The sequence below is a fragment of the Lactuca virosa genome, chromosome 3, assembly GCF_052849685.1.
Source record: "Lactuca virosa cultivar CGN04683 chromosome 3, Lactuca_virosa_CGN04683_v6, whole genome shotgun sequence".
Taxonomy (NCBI): Eukaryota; Viridiplantae; Streptophyta; class Magnoliopsida; order Asterales; family Asteraceae; genus Lactuca; species Lactuca virosa.
In genome coordinates, this window is record NC_136428.1 from 344,223,953 (window position 1) to 344,239,198 (window position 15,246).

General features: G+C 36.1%; 1 protein-coding gene across 1 annotated transcript; it reads left to right on the top strand.

The window, feature by feature from the left end:
• The first annotated feature begins 6,506 nt into the window (after positions 1–6,506).
• Positions 6,507–8,230, top strand: LOC145167514 (epi-neemfruitin B synthase L1AT-like). Its single transcript, XM_079086726.1, has one exon. It carries the CDS (start codon positions 6,601–6,603, stop codon positions 8,110–8,112), a length of 1,512 nt encoding a protein of 503 aa, XP_078942852.1. The 5' UTR covers positions 6,507–6,600; the 3' UTR covers positions 8,113–8,230.
• The last annotated feature ends 7,016 nt before the right edge of the window (positions 8,231–15,246 follow it).

Consider the following 15,246-nt stretch of genomic DNA (forward strand, 5'->3'; position numbering starts at 1 on the left):
AGGGTCACCATGGCAGCCAACGATGGTGACTGCCGCCCATAATGTTTTTCTGCCACCTTGTACCACCGTTCTGCCACCACCATCCGCTGTGTGGTGGTGGATGTGTGTGATTTGTTGTGTATTTAGGCGTGTGTTGATGGCGTTATGTTGTATGTACATTGTTTGGTCGGAAAACCGAAGAAACCCACCACCACCACCGTAAGGTGGTGGCTGCTGCCCTCTGCCGCCACTAGCCGCCGTGTTGGGTGGCGGTGTGCATTTGTGTGTGATTAGATTGCTATTTGGGACGCTTAGACATGTTTTGGTCTAAAATCATAACCACCACCACGAGGTGGTGGCTGCCGCCGTCGACCACCACCGCCCGAGGTAGCAGTGGATGGTGTCCGGCCCAGTGAAACCATAATTGACCTAAAAACTTAACCATTCGACTAATTAGCATGCGTTTCGGTTGGAAACCCTAATTAGGGTTTAGAAAACCCTAATTTTAGAGATGTTAGTTTAGGAGTTGTCGGGACCCGCATTTTGGACCATTGGATTGAAGTTATGACTTATGCCCGATTACATTGTATGTTTGGCCTAGTGGAGTGATGGACTTAAGGGATTAAGTCCTCAATGGGTTAAGTGTTCTTACTTAACCCTAATCGTCATTTTATGTGAAAACCCTAATTTTGTTTGGGCTTTGAGTTGGGCCTTTCTTTTGGGCTTAGGTGTTTGGGTTCTTGTTGGGCCATCTAAGAACAAATATATGGACTAGGATATTTGGATGGGCTTTAGTTAAGGCCCATGTGAGGGGTTTGGGCCCAATTTGGAAAATTGGGCCATATGATGGGCCTTGGTTCATTGTTTGGCTTTTGGGCCTTCAGAGTGTGTGTTTGGGCCTTGGGCTGGGATCAAGCTAGGTTGGGGGTAAAGTAGTCTTTTTACCCCAAGCATGGACTTATGGTTATGTATTGGAACCTAATTATTAATTGGGTGTTGTTTTGATGTTGATAGTTCGGCAATAAGTTAGCCAACAGCTGGAGTTTTATCTGTGGGACTTCAGCAGTGCGAGGTGAGTCTCCTCGCCATATCAATGGGTCGAATGCACTAAGGCCGACCCATTATGTGATATGTGGAATACTAGATGGTTATGTGATATGCGATATATTAGTTGTTTATGTGATATGTGCTATGCTAGCAGTCTCTGTGATACTTTCATGGAAGACCTTGGGGGGTTCCCGAGGCAATTGGATATCAAACCCCCATGGCATTCTAGGCTAAGACCATGTGGGGGTTCCCATGGCACCGGTGTAAGAACTTGGAGGGTTTTCATGACATCCTTATATGTTTGTAAGACCATGTGGGGGTTCCCATGGCAGTGGGCTAAGACCATGTGGGGGTTCCCATGGCACCCGATGTAAGACCTTGGAGGGTTTCCATGACATCCTTATATGATTTCATGTATGGCTTATATGGCTTGTATGACATCTCCTTTTAGTTATGTGATATGCTAGTTGTGTTTGTGATATGTGGTATGCTAGTTGTCTCTGTGATACTTGTATGGAAGACCCCGGGGGGTTCCCGAGGCAGTTGGATGTCAGACCATTGGGGGGTTCCCATGGCATTCCAGGCTAAGACCATGTGGGGGTTCCCATGGCAATGGGCTAAGACCATGTGGGGGTTCCCATGGCACCCGGAGTAAGACCTTGGAGGGTTTTCACAGTATCCCTATATGTTTATATGCATGGCTTATGTGATTGATATGGTTTATCTGATTATATGGATTGTGTGGGGTATGTTATGGGGAACTCACTAAGCTTCGTGCTTACAGTTTTGCTTATGGTTTCTGGTATCATCGGTTTGGAAAGGAAGAGCTCGGCTTGATCGCAGCGCACACACCCATATTTTCTGCAATATGTGATTTTGGGATGAACTCTGATAAATGTTTTTAATTAGCAACGTTTTTGGAATGTTTGGATTAAATGGTATCTGTGTTTTAACTATAATAAAAATGAATTTTTTACACTTGATTTTTGGGTCGTTACAACCAAGATCAAGAATGTCGACCCTACAAATTTCCCTGCATTTGTTGGCTTGTGTTTCACTATGACGAACCCACATCTTCGAATTCCTCTGATGATGCTTCACAAATGATAACCCTAGTTTGTTTTGCCCTTTAAGTAATTGACGTATGGTAAAAAAATATCCATCTCATTAAATATTTTAATAAATATTTTTTTGACACGTCAAATAATTAGTCGGTCAATTTATATGAAAACCTGCTATTTGGTTTTTTTAAACGGTAAAATGAAATAGGTTGGGTTTTTGCTGAACAAAAAATAAATGGAAGGGTTTTTTTTTGACATATTAGAGTATAATAGGTTGGGTTTTTTTCGTGTATTTCTTTTTTTTCTTTTTCTTTTTCTTTATTTTTATTTTTATTTTTTTTATAGTTAAACGAAAAACAATGTAATATCATTTTTGATATTTATTTGTAGAAAAAACTTTAATATATATATATATATATATATATATATATATATATATATATATATATATATATATATATATATATATATATATTAGGGATGAACATCGATCTGGACCCGTACCGAGTATCGAAGAACCGGGAACCAATTTAGTAAGAAATGAAGAAACGGGAACCAGACCATATACCTTGGTTCTGGTTCCAGTTCCGGTTAGTTCTACAAGGAAGTGTGCTCTTTACGGATATGTTCAGTTCCAGATCGGTCAGAACAAAACCGAGAACCGAAGAACTGGAAACGATTTAGTGAAAAATGGAGAATCAAGAACCAGAACGAATGCCCCAGTTCCGAGTCTGATTATTTTCCGATTCGGTTCGGTTTCACCAAGTCAAATGCTCATCTTGTATTTTTTTACTTTTTTTTATCAAAAATAAAATCTGAATATTTGATATTTATTACCATACTAGAAATTGCCCATTTCCAACTTCGCGGGGGATGTAGACAGGTTTTTGCTTACGCTATTCTACTCATACAAAAAGAAAATACTATTATTCATCATTTTATTGTTTTGTGTGCACGGTTTCCGTTGGGGGGGGGGGACTTGTTGACATACGAAAGTATAGAGACCAAACCTGCAAACATGGTAATATACAAAAGTTGAAGGGGTGAAAACTGTCATTGTTCAAATTTGAGTTGGAAAAAAGTGACATTTTATAAAGTAAATGAGATGAAAAATGTCATTCTATAAAGTAAGGAGGTGGAAAGTGTCGTTCTACAAAATAAAGGAGATAAAATTGCCAATGTTAAAAAGTCTATGGACCAAATCTGCCAATATATTTCTGACTTTTTTTAAGGAAAATTAATTTAGAATTAGATTCTTTAAAATTTTAAAATATTTTTACGAATTTCTTTATATAATAATATTAAATAAATCCACCAATAAAAAAATGGGTAAATTACATGAACGGTCCCTATGGTTTGGGATAATCTGCGTGGTTAGTCTCTAAGTAGATTTTTTAATTCGGAAGGTCCCTATTGTTCGTTTTTGTTGCGTCTTTAGTCCCTGTTCGACCTGCAATGACTTTTTTTACCCTTATTATTTTCTTGATTAATTAATTTATTTCTTATTTATAATTCTAAAATAAAAAATACCCACCCCACCATGTATTCACTGGTTCATTCCTACCCCACCGTTCTCCCTCTCTCTCAAATTAATGAAATACGTAAAAGTACTAGACAAAGCCGCCGTCAACCTCCCCAGCTCCTCTGGAAACCTCTATTACTCATCTCCCACCGGAAAAAAGGCATGTATCAAACCAACCCAACCAACTCATCTTCTTCCCTCTATGATAGAAGACCCAATGATACCCCATCCATTTCATCTCTGACAACATTGATGAATGTTAAAGTCAAACATATGAAAGTCAAAAGCAAACCCGAAGGAAATGAAAACCAAAACTAATGTTAATTGAAACTAGACTTTATGATAATCAAAACCAAATCAAATAATGAAGATAAAAATCAAAATCAAGATGAAAATCAAAATCTAATTCATGAGGTTGCTGACACATTTTGGTGGTGAGACAAGATCGGAGCGTATACCACCACCACCCTAAATACGACACCTATAGCAGAGACAAATAACCTCTACCATCACACGATTGTAGATTTGAGAATACGAAATTGTTCATATCGATTGCAGATCGGAGAAAATGATAGTCTTTCTACTTCCCTTTATCGATTTGGATCTCCAGCAGCACCAACATCTTGTGATCCACCGCATCAGACAAACTTAGATCTCCGACACTAACATTTTGAGATTGCAGGGGTTAGGGTGTTTACCAGAGTTCAAAAATAGAGACGATATGAGAGAAGCTTGATGGTGCAGAGTTAAGAAAAAGAGAGAAAATTGTGCTCTTCGTTCTCCAGAAACATCCAAGGCAACTGCAACAATTTAGGGTTCTTTTCTTCTTGGTTGAGATGAGATACAAATAGAATGTATAGAAGAATAAGGTAGGTTTGGATAGCCTCGTATGGTGGTGGGTTTTATTATTATAAATAAAATAAATGATATGTAAACACATAAGAAATTAATAAGGGTAAAAAAAAGTCATTTTAGGTTAATGAGGGACTATACACGCAACAAAAATAAAGAATAGGGACCTTACAAGTTAAAAAATCTTCTTAGGGACCAACCACTCAGATTACCCAAACCATAAAGGACCATAACCAGAGAAAAGATGCCCACCCAAACCAGTCCAGGTAGTTCAAGCCAAATGTTACTTTTTTATTTTTATTTTTTTAACAAAATTGCAGTGTCTGTTATGGGAATCTTTCCTAAAGAAAGCATATTTTTTTAATAAAATTATATTTGTTTTATTTGTGGACTAATAGAGCTCAACATCATCCATGTTATTTATTTATATTTATATATTATTTCGTAAAAGCATTTGAAAAACAATTTGCATAGTGTCACACCTTCTTCGACTATAAGTTTTTATAGTACAGTAAACGAATAAAAAAATTCAATGAACTCGTTTGATGGAAACTTCATTCGTATTTGTTTATTTAATAAATAAGTATAAAATATTTATGTTTGATATATATATATATATATATATATATATATATATATATATATATATATATATATATATATATATATATATATATAATGCATAAAAAAATACTTAGAGATCACAAAACTTTTTTTTGAATTTTTTTATCAAAAAATCACATCTTTTAACATAAAATCGCTAAAAAAATTTTTGAAAAAAAAAAATTTTTTACAAAAAAAAAATTGATTTTTTTTTTCAGCGAAATTGTAAAAAAGGCTGCTATTTTTTGATAAAAAATTCAAAAAAAAGTTTTGTGATGTCTACATAAAAAATTCAAAAAAATTGTGAAACTTTAAAGAGTGATTTAAGTTTTACAAGTTTTAGATTTCGTAAAAATATCAAAAGTGGCATTACTAAGAATGAAAGCAAAAGTGAAACTTTTAAGAGTGACTTAAGTTTTACAAGTTTTAGATTTCGTAAAGATATCAAAAGTGACATTACTAAGAATGCTCAACATATATATTAGAAGTGTTGACGATTTAATTTGAATGTGTATGTTCATTTACATTTGTTTATCTTATTTTTAATGTATGTATATATATATATATATATATATATATATATATATATATATATATATATATATATATATATATATATATATATAATCGGTGAAAGCAAAAGAGAAACTTTTAAGAGTGATTTAAGTTTTACAAGTTTTAGATTTCGTAAAAATATCAAAAGTGGCATTACTAAGAATGTTCAACATATATATTAGAAGTGTTGACGATTTAATTTGAATGTGTATGTTCATTTACATTTGTTTATCTTATTTTTTTATGTGTGTTTATGTTCATTTAACACACATAAATAAACCCACAAAAACAAGCGTGCCTTGTTAAAGAAACATGAACAAGAAATTTTATTTGTTTGTTCGGTCAACCATACTTTGTAAATTTATAAGCAACCTATCAAAATCTTATTTGTCTTTGAAGCTCTAGCATACAAGAGGGGGAGAGCTCAGTTTTGGAACCGGACCGGATTACATATTTGGTTTCCAATTGGTTCCGGTTCCTATTCCAATATATCCAAACCTTTAGAGGTTATTAAACAAAACAATTTATTAGAAAGTATTTTAATAAAATAATATGTTGTGTTGTCCTTATTTATTAATTGAGTAAATTACTGAAAACGTCCCTATGGTTTTGTTAAAATTGTACGTTTGGTCCCTAACTTTATGTATATAAGGGACGAAAAACGCAACAAAATCAAACCATAGAGACGATCCGAGTGCAAAAGAAAACTTAGGGAACAAACGTGCAATTTTGACCAAACTATAGGGACAATTTTAGTAATTTACTCTTATTAATTATTAACAAAGAATGTTAATATATGAATTATGTAATATACACAAAGTACAAGTGTACCATAACGTACTGAACATTAAGTTGTCCCGATCTTACGTAGTCTATTCATGGATGTGCAGCCTTTATATTAAGAATGAAGTTGGACATAGATTATCCTTATACCCAAAACCGTGGAGATTTTTCATATTTTGTATCATCAAGTGAATCAACATGATGATGATGAGATCGTACTTGAAGAGGACCATCTCTGCACCACAATACTTACTCCATTCTCGCTTCTCACATACACCAAACCCATCCATGTCCACTCTTTCATCTTCAACCTTCCGTCACCATTATACTACTCATGACTCCTCATGCAGGTTTGATGATGAAAACAATATTACCAAAAGAGTCGATCTTGAGATAATCTCAATAGGAAGCATAAAACCAGCTTATCCAACTCCAAATCATTTAAGAACATTCAATTTATCCATTATCGATCAAATGTTTTTCGATTCCAACACCCCTACGATCCTATTTCTTCCCAACACTGACAACACTTCTGTTTCAGACGTCATAGCAACAAGATCAGGGCGTCTGAAGGAATCGTTATCTGAGCTTCTAACACAATACTATCCTTTTGCTGGTGAAATCGTGGACATATTTAGCATTGATTGTAACGATAAAGGTGTCTATTTCGTTGAAGCCCGAGTCAATCAAACTCTCCAAGAATTCCTCCATCAACCTGATGATCAGAAACTGAAAGAATTGATTCCAAAACACCCGAGTATCACAACCGAATCTTCATTAGGGAACTTTGTTATAAGTGTTCAGGTGAATGTTTTCAATTGTGGTGGGATTGGTCTTTGCACGAGCTTATCACACAAGATCTTCGATGGAACTACGTATTTCACGTTCATGAAAGCATGGGCTACAGCCGCCAGATCAGGTTCATCGCAGATAATTCCACCATGTCTTGTGGCCTCTGACATCTTCCCGAATAACCCATTCATAAAACAATGGCCTTCCAAGTTATGGAATACGAAATTACCTTGTACAAAACGGTTCGTGTTTGATTCCATGGCGTTGGCTTCCCTCAAGGCGCAACCTGTTTCACCGGCGTTACGTGGGCCAACTCGCACAGAGGTCACGGCCGCCGTCGTGTGGAAGGCTGCTGCCAAAGCCGCCTCCACTGTTCGACGATTTAGCCCGGATTCACCTCACGCTTTGTTCACATTCGTGAATCTACGGAAAAGGGCTTCGCCGCCATTGCCGACTGAGTTGATCGGAAACGTTATCAGTGCAGGGAATGCGATCTGCTTTCCGAACAAACAACCGGATCTGGCGACCATGATCGATGAAGTGAGAAAATCCATATCCAAACTGGATTCAGGTTACGTTGAATCTTTAAAACGTGAAAAGGGGCACGAGACATTCATTGGTTTTCAGAAGATAATAAACGATTTGATCGAAGTGATGAACGAAGAAAACTGCCTTTTTGCTACCAGCTTGTTGAATACTGGAATCTATGAGATGGATTTCGGATGGGGAAAGCCGATATGGTTCTATCATATGAATCCTGGATGCTCGAGGATTGTCTCTTTGAATGAAGTGAAGAAGGGTGGTGGTGTGGAAGCTGTAGTCTCGTTGAGTTCGGAAGAAATGGAGATTTTCGAGTGTGATCCAGAGGTTTTATCATATGCTACTGTCAACCCTAGCCCTCTAAGATTTCTAAATTAAGTAAGAATCAATATGTGATGTGTTTGAGTGTATTTTTGTTTCAAGTAATTGTAATGCTTTACAACTTTAAATCATGGATTGGGTTATGTTGAAAGTTTGAAACTAAGTTCAGAATTCACATATTAAGTTTTTATTCTGCCTCATTTCTTCTAAGCGATACTATATATTTTTCCTTTCTTATAAAACGAACACTATGCAATAACTGAGCCAAGATAAGATATTATCACTATTTTTATTTTATTTCTATTAGAATATTAGAATATTGCAAGAGTTAAAAGGGAGAACCTTGTTTTCGAAAGAGTTTTTTTTTTTTTTTTTTGGTTTTTTTTTGCTATTATGGTTTTATATTCTGTCAAGAAAAGCTTTGTAAGAATAAAGCATTTTTAAATTATGTTGAAATGGTGCTTGAGTTGACGATTTAGGAAAAATGACATTTGAGAGTAACTAACTGTTGCGTTTGTTTTCATTTGGTCCCTTTTTTTTGTACTCAATATTCCATCGAACTTTTTGTTTGTGTTCACCATAACCCTTTTGACCGGCTATCACCTGTGATAGCCGGTTAAAGGGTTATGGTGAACACAAACAACAAGTTCGATGGTATATTGAGTACAAAAAAAAGGACCAAATAAGAACAAACTCAACAGTTGGTTACCCTCCTGAGTCATTTTCACCAAAAAGTTAAATAAAATTAAAGTGACAAAAGTATCAAAGACCGCAACCTTCTTTGGCCATAACGTACATGAAGAGCGTTTCGGAGGGGTAGCTTCGTTAAAACATGGTCTATGTTATGGTTACTGTGGTTAACTGTCAACACCTCTCAGCAAAAGGATATGACTGTGTATGAGAGGTATATTTATCAACATAAACGTTTACCTCAAGGTATATTATGGTGATGTGTCTGCAAAAACTGCATGATCTTGTACATATTAATGTTGTATCCTCTCCCATGAATTCGATCTTAAAGTCAAGTAAACTCAAAAATCACAGCACTTGTGATTCCACTCGTTTGTAGACTTGTCCAGAATCCATGATACGATAAATCATTTGATTGGAAATGCAAATGTAGTCATGAAATGCACCTGATTAGTTAAGATTCCCCTAATAAATATTCAAGTGCATTACAAAGTTGTACATGTATGAATAATGTTCTTTCGTGGTTTATGTTTTGAAGAGAAGCAAAAATGAATCTCATAAAGTCATTAATATAAGCAGGAGATGACATGAGATTTTCTGTAAATGAGTAAAGGGAAAATGACTCAGGAGGGTAACCAACTGTTGAGTTTGTCCTCATTTGGTCCATTTCCTTTTTTTTTGTACTCAATATACCATCGAACTTGTTGTTTGTGTTCACCATAACCCTTTGACCGACTATCACAGGTGATAGCCGGTCAAAAGGCGGTCAAAAGGGTTATGGTGAACACAAACAACAAGTTCAATGGTATATTGAGTACAAAAAAAAGGACCAAATGAGAACAAACGCAACGGTTAGTTACCCTCAAAGGTCATTTTCCCGACGATTTATGAGGGTTGGTTCAAGGCGGTACGGGAGGCTACACCACTTTGTACCCATGGTACTGCAAAAATGGAAGATTACAGGGTTACCTAAACCATTGTCAGCCGTCTCTTTCTCTACCCTTTCTTAAGACTATTGACCAACACACTCATTTTTTTTCTTCTTACAAACTACCCAACCATTTCAAAAACCACACATTTTTCTAATATAATTCCAACTTTCTCCTATTTCATTCTAATCTCTCAAATTCCTATTGACACACCGCCATGGAGGCAAGAAAAGGGAAGAATTCGACATCGACATCGTCATCCTCAGAGCCTCCCAAAATAACAGATATTGTCACCAAATCGTTGGCCTTGCCCATCTGAACAAAGTATATGCCGATGAGAGAAAGAAACACGAGAGGAAAAATTGTAGAAAATGACACTCTTAGTGGAGGAGATACGGACGCTCAGGGAAAAACGAAAGGAAAATAAATATGAAGTTCTTCCTTCAACCGCATGCTCGAGCAATGTTGAGTGCAATGCTAGCCAAGAGGCCTCAAGTTGCAATGATTTATGGTTTGGAGATGTAGCATTTCATTTTAGGTTTTTAATTATCGTTTAGGATTTTTATTATTGTCTTAGAATTTTAATTGTTGTTTATGATTTTCATGGGTTGTGAGATGGAAGATGAAAATGAAAGGAGATGGAAAACTGATGTGTGACATTTGGGTACCACGCGTCTAGATCCGACTCGACGCCGAAAGAAACCACAACCAATTGAAGCTTAAATGAAGAACCAAGAACTAGACCGTTACAGACTAACCCAATTTAGGCGCCAGGGTCGGTTTCAGTTTCCAAGTCGGTGTCCCGCCTCATTAAATTATTTGGAGCCCATTGAGTTGTTTCCAACCCCATTAATTCATTTTCAAACCCATCAAGTTGTTTCCAACCGCATTAAGTCATTTTTTAACCAATTAAGCCATTTTCAGCCCCGTTAATTTATTTTCCAACCTTATTAAGTCATTTTCCAACCTCATTAAGTAATTTTCAGCCCCATCATTTTTTTTATTTTATTGATTCGTTTACCAAAAATATATACTATAAATTTATGTATCACTTGAAAAAAGTTTCATTGTTAAAAGCTTTTATCAATATGTTTAAATTGGTAAAATCCGAGACAATTTTATTTTAGAATAATATATTCAAGATGATGTGAAATACATAATCTGTCGCGATCCGATAGTATCAACGTATACCGCTGTTAGGCTTTTTTTTATCTATTGCATAGTAAGTATCTAGTAGTAAAGATATCATCAATCTTCTTTCTTATTTCTTCCAAGCCCAATATCAAATCATACTTCTAATGCATAAGTTTTGTACATTTGTACAACTACGTTATAAGAATCAATTTTGTCTTTGATTTTTGGCTTTACATTTTCATTAGTGTCAATAATTTGTGCTAGCAAGAGATCAGATTCACAACAGTAACCTATGATTATTGAACAAACATAGTAAATATAAAAGGTAGTGTCATTCTTAAACAATACACTTCATATTACATGTTATTAAGTAATTACTTGCATTAAATTAATATTATAAAACAATATAACATTTAACACCATACTTGAAAGAATGTGATTTAAAAAAATAATTAATTCTAAAAACAAATTAGCAGCAACTGTATCATATGATTGAATAACACATTAGACTGTAACAAAAAATTAACACCAATTTTAAAGAATATGATGCATTTAATATTTAATACTCCATACATACATTACACTAATCTAATAAAAATATATTACATTTAACTTTCTTATGAGAGAATGTGTGTAACACCCGTTTTCCAGATTGGAACAACAGGGGATTGTATAAAGGAGTGAAAGACATGATATAAATGAGTCAAATGCATGATTTTTTAGGAAAACCATATGCCACCAGGAGAAGGTATAAATGAGTCAAAGGCATGGTTTTTGAGTTAAACCATATGCCACAACGTGACATTAAGGGTGTCACGACGTGGCGTCTCAAATGAAGAATGCGAATCTGGGATGCCTGTCATGACGTGACGAAAGGATGGTCACGACATGACAAAAAACTGCAGCCCAAGCCCATGATTTTAGGGTTTGTTCCATATTTAAAGCCATTAGTTCATGACCTAGGGCACCTTTTTCCGCCTCCAACATCTCTCAAGGAAAACCTAGCCCCTTCACTTGCCTTTTGAGCTCTGTAATGGAGTTTTGGTATCTAGAAGGTTGAAGGAGGACTTTGTTGAGCAAATGATCGGCTAACAAGCTTGTCTACATCTATTGATGCACCTTCTAGACTTGAGTAAGTCTCCAAGTTCCCATCTTTTTGATTCATCCCTTGTCGATCTAAGTTTTGAGCCTTTTCCTTCATGATTTGTGATTATGCTTGGTTGGTTTGGATAAAGTTGGCAAATTTATCACTCATTGAAGCCCATTGGTTATCATATGCTCCAGATTTAGATTCTCATGCTGTTTGGTGCAATGCATGGAGTTTTGACTCCATTTTCACCATGTGACCTAGTTTTGGGGAAGGACATACATTGGACATGCATGTCCATAAAGTAAGGATTTTTATGGTTCTTTAGAAAGTAATGAAGCCTTCTAGAAAGTTGGAGTAAAGGAATTAATGAATTAAGTCCTTAATGTAAAAAATGTAACTCTTGGCAGTTGTCATGACATGACCAAGGAATGGTCACGACGTGATAAAACCCGTCATTGTGACCGTTTTGTCTTGGCATTGCCACGACGTGTCGAAGGAGGGCCCACGACATGACAATGTTCTGCATGTTGATTGTTTGACCTTGTGTTCCCACGACGTGGCCAAAAAGGGCCCACTTCGCGACGTTGACCGTTGACTTTTGACCAGTTTGACTTGGGGTCAAATTTTGAGGATTTAGGTTGTTAATTGAGGATTCATTTCTTTGGTGATTAGTCGATTCACGGGATTGAGCATTACAAGTGTGAGAGTGTTGATGTTCTTCTTCAGTTCATCAATTCATTAGTTTAGGTGAGTTTTTCATTATGCCACATATGCCATTATATGTCCTTTGCATGATAAGATAAAGATGTTGTTAGAGTACAAGTATGTTAGTGGCTGAGATGACTTCTTAGTATATGTGCAGTATGGGACACTTAGTGTCATTGTATGCTAGACTGGTAGGGTCTTGCTTGTTGATCGTATGATATTGTTAGGGGTTATGTTTGGTTAAGGTAACTGGGGTAGACAATTTATCAGGATTATGTATGATTGACTAGCGAAGGACTTAATTGAGAAGTGGTCAATGGACGAGAACTAGGGAATAATAGTTAATAAGAGTATGTATATACCAATATTTTCTATGTATTTTATGTTATATGGTTACGTGGTAGTGATAGCTTGGGTTCTATGTAGTCTAATTTGGATAGCTTGAAAACTCTCGGTTTAATGCCTGATTGTGATGTTCTTGTTTGATTGTTCCCTATCGAGTGGATCATTTGTTCGATTATCTATCTGATCATTGACTACATGTGACTTTATGGCACTTTCTTTTAAGACCATGGGGGTAACCCATGCATTGTAAGGGAAAGACCACGGGGGTAGCCCATGACACCTACTTGTAAGACCATGGTGGTAGTCTATGGTATCGGAATTAAAAGACCATGGGGGTAGCCCATATCACTTTCCTATAAGACCACAACCCATGGCATTGCAGGGAAAGACCATGGGGGGAGCCCATGACAAGATGTAAGACTATGATTTGACCCATATCATTCACCGGGGTAAGAGCATATGTGACATCCCCATTTTCACGGGCAGAAAAGACCGATTTATTTATGCTTTCTTTGAAAACCAGAGTATCCTTTTAAAGAAATATGTTGTGGAATTTGTTCCCAAAAATATGATAAAGAGATTTATCAAAGCATTTCCGAAGGAATGTATTTTGTTTATATTAAAACTTTTGGATGTCATCGTCAATACAGAAACATAAGAATAAGCAGACCTTACATTCATTTACATTAGTGATTTACATCTCCTTTAATCTCTCAGTGTAATGTAGCTTTGTATCGACACCTGTGATACAAATAAACTGAGTGGGTCAGGTTGGAAAACCTGGTGAGTACATAGGGATTTCAATCCCACAATGTTATATCATATATATATATATATATATATATATATATATATATATATATATATATATTAGAACTCACAAAATATACAACTTCATCCTATATAAGCAATTATTATCCCACCCCGTTGATCCTTACAACGACACGATCCATACTCTCGGATCTAAATTTAACCTCTTAACTTAATCCATACTCTCGGATCAAGTATGTCTAATCCATACTCTCGGATCAATAATTGTGCCCATTCCATACTCTCGGACTAGGGACGATTGACTATGTCTCAATCCATGCTCCCGGATTAATGACAAATAACTATGTCCTCTCCATACTCTCGGACTAAGGACGAATGACTAATTCAAATCCATGCTCTCGGATCAATGGCAAGTTTTAAAGTTCTACTCTCTGTGTATATCTCACTTGTACTCATAAGGAGATACTACCCAATATTCCTCTTATTTAATTTAGGTTTAATATGTATCCTAAATCATCATATTTTATCAGATATGCTCTTAATACGTATTTCAGGCAATATCAAATATTTCACACACATCATATATTTAATACTTTAATCAATACCTGTATTAAAATCATGTTCATGAAAGAGACTATGCACTCACTTGTTAAAGTGACGATTCCAAACTCGGACAACGCTTTGCTTCTTAACAATATAATTTCCTTCGACGAAACCTAGTATTATTACAACTAGATTTTAGTCTAATATTTATCACGACTATTTACGATCGATATTGTTTTATAAGTGTTAAACAATACTTTTCAACCACGATGTACAGACAGGGGCTAGACATGAAACACGGGAGGGCAGGACCATTTGGTATTATAGCACTTCTGAAATCCAACAACCTTATGCGGCCCTTCAAACTAGATTCCTCATACCGTGAGTAGTTAAAAGATATTATATTAACATTTTATATATTATATTTTATAATATATATATATATATATATATATATATATATATATATATATATATATTGTTTATAAGTTCATAATAACGATAATAAATTTAAACCTAAGCTATACTTAAAGCAGGGTAAGCATAACTCATTTACCGAGAGGTTTGCTAGAAACCGTGCTCTGCGGGGGCAGAACTTTCCGAGCCGAAAATCTCTTTTTCTCGGAGCCTTCTGGCGCTCCGGGGCTTTCCTCTAGCACTTAGAAGATACTAGAGGTTGGGAGGGCTTAGAGAGAAGTTAGAGAGAGAAGAGAATGGCTTTGGTGTGAGAAATGAGGGAGACCCTCGCACCCCTTTTATAGGCTCCAGTCCTCGGTTACGCTGGGCGTACCCTCGCAGGTACGTTGCTCGTACCTCGGTGCGCAGGGTGTTCCTGCTTACACATCGCGTATGAGAGGATAGGTGTCCAAAGTCTTCTGGGGTGACGTGGCTGATCCGAGGCCAAGCATGTGAAAACGCGGGGCGTTCCGGCTTCCTACGCGGGGCTTCATGAGCAGCTTCACATTTCACACACCCGACTTCTAA